This window comes from Paralichthys olivaceus, chromosome 4, assembly GCF_024713975.1.
Source record: "Paralichthys olivaceus isolate ysfri-2021 chromosome 4, ASM2471397v2, whole genome shotgun sequence".
NCBI classification, from domain to species: Eukaryota; Metazoa; Chordata; class Actinopteri; order Pleuronectiformes; family Paralichthyidae; genus Paralichthys; species Paralichthys olivaceus.
This window is the reverse complement of record NC_091096.1, coordinates 946,412-955,000: the sequence shown is the minus strand read 5'-3', so window position 1 is coordinate 955,000 and position 8,589 is coordinate 946,412. Positions and strand designations below refer to the sequence as shown.

General features: G+C 43.5%; 1 protein-coding gene across 3 annotated transcripts in view; it reads right to left on the bottom strand.

Annotated features, from left to right (window-relative positions):
- The window catches only part of prdm6 (PR domain containing 6), a 47,124-nt gene that overhangs the window by 5,795 nt on the left and 32,740 nt on the right, over positions 1-8,589 (bottom strand). For 2 of the 3 annotated variants that reach the window (XM_069523204.1, XM_069523203.1), the window contains one exon: positions 1,437-1,613. In XM_069523204.1, coding sequence (XP_069379305.1) covers positions 1,437-1,613 — 177 coding nt within the window. Of the gene's footprint in view, positions 1-1,426; positions 1,614-8,589 lie in introns of all 3 variants that reach the window. The other variant, XM_069523205.1, reaches the window with a different exon arrangement.

The window sequence follows — 8,589 nt, the reverse complement described above, 5'->3', positions numbered from 1 at the left end:
CTCTGACGGGATGACAGCGGCGTCCACAAACCTCTAATTGCAGTGCGGCTCGTCGTCCAATTATATCAGAGTGAAGAAAATGGAAATGAGGAAGCTGATAGCGAAGCTGTGAAGGTCAGAGGTCACAGCAGCTCTGAAGAGATGGAACAAAATATCCCCACGTCCGCAGACGATCATGAATAATGGACGAACACGTCAGAGAGAAAATGTCTCTGAGGCCCGGACGACAGTTTCCAGAAGACAAAGAAAAATGCATGCTTCCAGCTTCACCCACATTAAACCTGTAATAAAAATAAATATGAATTCAGCGTCTGAGGTTCGTTACGCAGTATCACGGGTCAAAGTTTAAATCCTCGCAAAAGAACGACCGGGCCCTAATTCCTGGATCCCGATTGGGACGGCTCCCGGTCCAGTCGTCCGATCCAGAGGAACCAGTTTGAGGACAGAAAATGTTAAAGAGATTCATGATGGTTCAGTTTGGTCATTAACTCGGATTTTATGACGACACGGCTCCACTTCCGAAAATAACTCCGATACAGAGCGGCCATCTTGAGCTCTTGACGCCAATCGTGGAGTGGAGCCGTCGTATCAAGCTGATTCACGCTCCTGACCAATCAGGAGTCAGTCTCAGCTGTCAATCATCACGTCTCCGCCCGTTTCTATATCATCAAGTAACTGAAACCAAACTGATCAGAATCACTTGAACAAACATCAGAGTGATTATTTATTGAACGTCTTCGTTGATTTAGTTTTTGTCCCGTCTGCTAACATGGAGGAGGTGGAGTTTGTGACCTGTACTGCAGCCAGCCACCAGGGGGCGATGAAGATGCTTTGGCCTCATGTTTACATTCGTTAAGTTTTTTTCTGGTTTCTATTAAAACTCTTTCTGTCTTTGAATCAAACATCGTTCTGTTTCTAACTTTCCCTCGTGTTTGTTTGTTTGCACCAATTTATTTGATTCATGTTAAATAAAAAGACATTTTTTCTTTTGACCAAAACATCTGGTTTCAGTCGCCTGGTAACAGAAGTTTATTCTGCAGAGTGAAACCATCAGGTGACGTTTGAAAAGATAAATCTGCTTCACAAGCTTTTCTATGTTTAAATAAATAGTTGGACTCGTTGACTTGTGATCGGTTGAATCAGTCGTGTTGAACCAACAACAACCACTGATCCTCATTCGACCTCTGAGTCGACCTCTGAGTCGACCTCTGAGTCGACCTCTGAGTCGACCTCTGATCCCTGAGCTGTGTTTGGAGGAATCGTCCGTCAGCTTCTTACCTGATTCTTTAACTTCTACAAACTGGTTGAAATGTGTTTCAGTGAACAATCAGCTGTTTGTCTGGTGTCGTTTCAAACTGAGTCCAGTCTGTAGTAAGCAGGGGGGACGGGGGGGAGGCAGGTGGGTGGGGTGGGTGGGGGTACTCACTGTTACTTACTTGAACGGCTTCTCTCCCGTGTGCGTGCGGATGTGGTTGTTGAGCGTCGTGGCGCCGGCGAACGCTCGGCCGCAGTATCCACACTTGAAGGGTCGGTCGCTGGAGTGAGTCACCACATGGTTCCTCAACTCTGACGGCTGAGAGAAGGACTGAGAGCAGTGACCACACTGGTACGGCCTGAGAGAGAGGAGGGGGAGACGGGTGAGAGACAGGTGAGAGACAGGTGAGACATTTGAGGTCCTGGCAGCACCTGTACTCTGTTCTGTGTCTTCTCTCCAAAAACTACAAACTGCACAAACAAATAGAAACAGACAAAACAATAGTGAGATAAAAATACAGAATCAGACAGAGAGAGAATGATGAGGCAAGTAACCACACACACACACACACACACACACACACACACACACACACACACACACACACAGACACTCGGGGCAGTGAGAGTCGGATACTGCCCTGGTAACCATGGCAGCATGACCCTCATCAACAATGCAGGCCTAGATCATGACTGGATCATCTATCACTGCACGTGTATGTGTGTGTGTGTGTGTGTGTGTGTGTGTGTGTGTGTGTGTGTGTGGAATAGTAGTTAGTGCGAGTGAGATAGAGACAGTAACAGAACAAGAAAACATAGATATAAACAGATTGTGTGTGTGTGTGTGTTTGTGTGTTAATAGAGTGTCTTGCAGCAGCTGATCTAATCTCTCTGTGTCTCTCTCTGTCTCTCTCTCTCTCTCTCTCTCTCTCTCTCTCTCTCTCTCTCTCTCTCTCTCCCCCCCCCCCCCCCTCTGGTTGAAGATTCTCAGTTTCTTGTGTTTTAACAATATTTCCCGTGTGAACTCTTCTTCTTCTCACTTCTTCACATTTTCCACTTTTCATCCGGTTTACAAACGTTCCTCATCTAAATATCCGAGCTGCGTTCATCTGGATTTGTTCCTGATTAAACCACGTGAATCAGCTTCATGAAAACATTCAGGATACAGATGAAGATGTTGAATTCTCTCCAACATGAAACATGAAAACCACAGATTAGTCTGTTAGAGAAGAAGAAGCCTCAGTGTGTTGATGAGCAGAGACTCGGAGCTCAGAGGGGATCAGCTGCTGTCTGTCTCCTGTCAATCACATTAGAGATCAAACCTGCTGCTGGTAGCACAGTTAGCACCGTTAGCACCGTTAGCACAGCGATGATGACAGAGTGTGTGCTGCGACCATCATCATCATCATCATCACTCAGTTACAAAAAACTTCAATCTCCTGTTAAACTAAGAACTGATCATTAATATAATTTCCAGTGTTGTGATCAATGTGACGTGTAACTGATGTTACGCTCTCATCACCAACACAACACATGATTATCACCTTATTATTATTTAGTCTTGAGTAGCAACACACTCACTAACGTCTTCAAACAGAAAAACTAAACTTCTTAATGGACGTCATGACGTAAGAACGTTGTTGCTCCATGTTTGTGTAGAAAAGCAGATGTCGTACGTATTACTTGTGTATTCCACTAGAGGGCACACCTCAGAACTCGGAGCGTACACAGCGTCTGGATTATCAGAGACATAAACACCTTTAATTTGAAATTCTCTGTTTTAATTCTGGATGTATTTCAACATCGTGTTCGGTGTGCAGATCCAGATCGTCTTTCTCTGTGTGTGTGTATATATATATATATATATATATATATATATATATATATTCGAACACACAGAGTCTCACAAGCACAGTGTACATATATATAAATATATATATATGTACACTGTGCTTGTGAGACTCTGTGTGTTCGAATATAGCACAGTGTACAGTGTACATATATATAAATATATATATATGTACACTGTGCTTGTGAGACTCTGTGTGTTCGTCTCCTCTGTTCTCACAAAATAAAGTGATTTTTATTCTGATACCTTTGAGACAAAACTCTGACATCAGAATCGTACAAATGTAAACACCTGAGAACTAGAACAAAACAAATAGACCGACATCGTCCCTGCTCCAATAAATCACACACACACACACACACACACACACACACACACACACACACACACACACAGGAAAGTAATAAGAGTAAAATAGTGTAATATAAAATCGAAAAATTCTCACTTGCAGTTTTTCACATAAAAGGCGTCTCGCCGTGGGGGTGGGTTCATTTATCAGCCGGCTGGTCTATAAGTTCACGCCTCAGTGGGCTGCACCACTATTTATTAGGTGGGTTTTCTATGAAGAGCTGCATTGATTGTGAATAGTTTAAGTTGATGAATGTGTGGATATTATTTATTAAGGCAGCAGGCCGGGAGATTAATGCCCGGTTATTGTTTATTACAGTGGAGAGAGGGGGGAGGAGGAGGTGAGGCATAAACACCTCTCACACACACACACACACACACACACACACACAGAGAAGCACATGCAAATATGTTCTTGAACACAAATAATGAATCTGCGAATGTTTGCACGCGATCGTACATATACATGAACGACCACACGTGTGATCTGAGTTTTTCTACTTCACTGAAGTTTAGAAGTTTCAGTCATAAAATCACAAACTTTGTTTAAATTGTCTTCAAATCCTCTTTTTTTCATAGTTTTATCCAACTAACTCTAAACACATCAAGTTTATTTATATTAGATTGATATAAACAGAAAATCCCAAACACTATAACAAATATTAATCTCTTATTTTACTATTTATTCATCTGCTGGTTTCATCTCCACTAAAAGTCCCGTCAAAGTTTCCTCACGTCTTCTTTTATCCAAACAAAAGTAACAAAGAGTAGAAAGTAATTTACAGTTAAGTAAAAAGCAGAATATTGATTTTCAGTTGATCACTAATCATCTGATCAGCTCTGGAAATAACTCAGCAGATATTTCTGTTACAGCCTCTTCCTCTCCGTGCTGCTCGTTGGCATCGAACACTTGTTCGGTCCGACAGCGTCACAGCGTCCAGAGTCGACACGGCAACAGACGAACAAAAACACGACGAGAGGCTTCGATTCGGTTCAGGAGAAATAATAAAAACACTCGGACGAATGATGAGGCTGCTCTGCATGTGTGTGTGTGTGTGTGTGTGTGTGCGTGTGCGTGTGCGTGTGTGTGAGATCTATAAAATATTTTCAACACGTCTGTCGTTCAGGACAATAAACCGAGCGTCGTCTTTTCAACACAACATGAGGTAACAACAACAGAGTCGGTGTCAACATGTCACTGCGTCCGCACCTTTAACACATGAGCTGATGACAGAGGCAGTGTGTGTGTGTGTGTGTGTGTGTGTGTGTGTGTGTGTGTGTGTGTGTGTCCAAAACTTCCCGCCAACTAGCCCTCAGGCGGAGGTACGAAGTTACAAGACGACATGGGAACACAGTTTCCTGGCTCACAGACGTGTTTTCCATTTCTTCAGAGGTCAAAGGTCAGAAGGTGCTCAACGGAAACAAAGTTACACAAACTGAACGTGATGTCGAAGCTCGATCACGTCTGTGCCGCCACGCAAAGAGAAAACTAACCAGCGGATTCTTTCTCTCGGCCAGATCTCTGAGGTGCAAGGGATTCTGGGAAGGTTGAGACTTCAAATTAAAAGTGTCTATAGAATTAGCTCAGATGAGATAATGAAGCATTTCCTGTTTGATCCGAGGCCTGATCAAACCACAGACTGTTAACAAAGATGGAAAATATGACGGCTTCCAGAAGTGAATCCAAAACGTCTGGATCGCCCCCTGGTGGCTGGCTGCAGTACTGAGGACCTGCAGGAGGTTGAGAGGTGAAACTGAGTAAAACAGTAGATCAACAACTAACTGCAGGAATGCTAACGTGCAGCGAGCCGCAGGTAGCTTCCTGTCGCCTGAGCTTTTATTTCTGGAGCTACACTTCAGTGAGAGAGTGTGTGTGTGTGTGTGTGTGTGTGTGTGTGTGTGTGTGTGTGTGCAGCGTGCACTGATGCAGATGAAGTGTTCTGATTGACCCGTATGGAGTCGTTCTAATCCATACAGAGTTATATCTGTGAGGACGACTCCTCGTATGAAGACATTATTCCCTCGACACCAGCAGCTATAAATCACCACGTCCTCCTCGTCAATACACAATCAATGGTCCTCTGAACACACACACACACACACACACAAACACACACACACACACACACACACACACACACACACACAGTAATGAAATGGCTGGTCGACTCCTCTACAAACTCAAAGCTCCTCTGTGTGTCTCTCTCTCTCTGATCGCATCGATCAAACTATTAAAGCTGAGAACTCACATCATGTCGTCTCATCAGCTGAGTGTTGAACACAAACCGAGCAAGCAGCCGATACCATGTCACCTCAGAGAGGGCTGTGGATTGTGGGTAGTGTAGTTTACGGAGAGATTAGAGTCATTAAGGAGAAGCCTGTACGTCTTTTCATCTATCGATGTTTCCCAGAGAACACGGGACACTTTATCATTATGTGTTGTTGTTGTTTAGTGGTGCGTTCACTGTCAGCGTGTTCAGCCTCTGCAGTGTTTCCTGCTTTAATCTGACCAATAAGATGTGTCCCGATTCAGGGACAATGGCGCAACTAGACTGTCCCATGTTGAAGACGACAAACGGCTCCTTTCATCCCGGAGCAACTAAAGCTCCGACCGGTTGATCCCTCACAGACCAACATCCCAGGATTCATTGCAGTGAAACGATGAAACTAAAACAACAAACGAGCTCATTTTGAAAAGTATGTGCGTTCGTTTGGTGACAGAATAATCAGTGAAGTTCAATCTGAAATGGGAAAATTCACATGAACGTCACTTCAAGACAGAAACTACAAACCAATTAACATAAAGTACAAACCAATTAACATAAAGTACAAACCAATTAACATAAAGTACAAACCAATTAACAGAAAGTACAAACTGCTCGAAGTAGAACATTTGAATGTGAACTTATCAAATGTTAATCTGACAAGATGCTTCAAATGTGTCTGAGAACTGTGGAACATGTAGAAGATGAATGTATCTGATATCCAGCTACACGGAGATATTCTGGTATCAAACGTGAAACCAGAATATCATGCGGACGTGTCACAGGGTTTTCATTTTAGTGGCAAACGTGACAAATAAAAATAGACTTTGAGGGAATTTCTACGAGTCCGTCCATCACAGAGACGGATCGTTATCGGTTCCTCCTGCGGCTCCACGCTGACAAAAAGAAAGAAGTCATTTCTCAACACATCTGTGTGTCCAGCAGGGACAACGCACATCTGTGTTAGTGTTGAATGTGTCGTCAGCGTCGGGCGATAAATCTCCTGAGTGTCAAGTGTTTAGAAACAGACGTGAAACCCGTTCATGTCCTCACAGTTTTCTCGGCTCTGTGATGTGACAACATGAACTTCACTCAGTCGCAAACAGGAACGAGCAGCAGGTTCTTCTGTTTGGATGAAACGAGCTGATTTCTACAGTTTGTGTCTAAAAACTGAAGCTGAGGATTTATGTTAAAAAACTCTGCCGCGGATTTTTTATCTGAAGACGTCACCAATGTTTAAACACCGTCTCCGTCTTCACACATCAAACTGACGCCGCTCTGTGGATTTGGCTTTTTTCTCCACTGACCTCTCTTTCTGTTCCGTCTTGACTTCCCTCCCTCGCTCCGTCCCTTCATACATATTTATTGATGTTTACTTGATGGGAGCGTTTGGAGCTGAAGACTGATGGCTCTTTATATCAGCCTGGAAAAAAACCCACCACCTCTCGGCTCCATCTCTTTGAGGTTTGTTTTTTTCTGCTGACTGTTTCTTTTTCTCAACTTTTTCTTCTTCGGTGTCATTTTTTCTCCCTCGTGTGTCATTTCAACTAAATCCATCATCAGAGCAGCAGCGTGTTTACGTCGATGAGGCTTTGAAAAAGCTTCAGTTCAGCCTGAAACTGATGCAGGACACAAGTTCAGAGACGACGACGACGAGTGATGAATCAGAGGAAAAACCCCTCAACGTAAATGGACTGTTTCCACTTATAGTTTTGATCTGTTACATAAACAACAGAGTTTGAGCCACAGCAACAAGCTAAATGAATAAGCTCCGTGTGATTGATTGATGTGTTTACTGCTGCGCTGTTTGAATCGCTCATCAGGGATTTGAGTGAAGGTTCTTTTACGAAGCACTTTGATGTGAAGCGTCAGTTCAGGTCTGATTCTGGAGCCTGATGCTGTTTATGAATGAAACATGTTTGTGTGTAAAGATAAAACCACACATGTAGAAAAGGACTGAAGACGTGAATCATCAGTTTGATGAGCAGAATTCAATATTAACTGTTTCAGGCTTCATGTGCTTGTATGTGATCTGTTTCTTTGATTTAAACAACATGGTTCTGTTTCCTCTTTTAGTTTCCTCCACTTGTTCGACAGCTCCAAACTATTTTACCTCCTCAAAATGAACGATACATGTTAAGTTTCCTCCTTTATCCCTTAAGAGCTGGAACTAGAAATATAAAAACATAAAATCAAAAGAGGAAAAACGCTCTTCAACTCATCTGAATCGTGGACATTCTTAGTCCGGCCGGCGTTGGAGGAGGCGTCAGGACTTTGGCGTTTCATTCGTACGTGTGACGTGTGATGGGCGGACCGGTCTGATCCTGGTCCTCAGACCGTCGGAGGTACGGTGAGGTTTTAGGACTCGGCTCTGTTTGGCTTGTTCAGCTGAATTTTATCTGCTCCTCTGTCCCATAAAACCTTCCTATTGACAGGCAGCTCCACATCGACCCTCCCTCCCCCGTCCATATCCAGCCCACATTTTTCTTCCCTATGAGTATTAGTTTATTGAATAAGTGGCATCTGTTTTCCTGGCCCCGTCACCGTAAGGCGAGGTATTTCTCACTGACGCACAGCGTGATTTATACGCCGCTCTGATTCTCCTCGCAAAAAATAAAGCTAAGCAAAAAATTTCCAATACATCCGTCGCCCCCCCGACACAGACACACACTCACATCTACTCTTCCTCCATCCATGCTGTGTAATGAAGTTGGCAGATGTTATACACAATCAAACACTTTTACACTCTCTTTACTCTGAGTCTCACTTCCTGTGATGATGAGACGACCCGAGTAATAGATTACAATAAAACGTCTGGTTTGTCAACTTCCTCTGAGAAACTGCAGCAACAGAAAAACTCACTTTGTTTGTCAC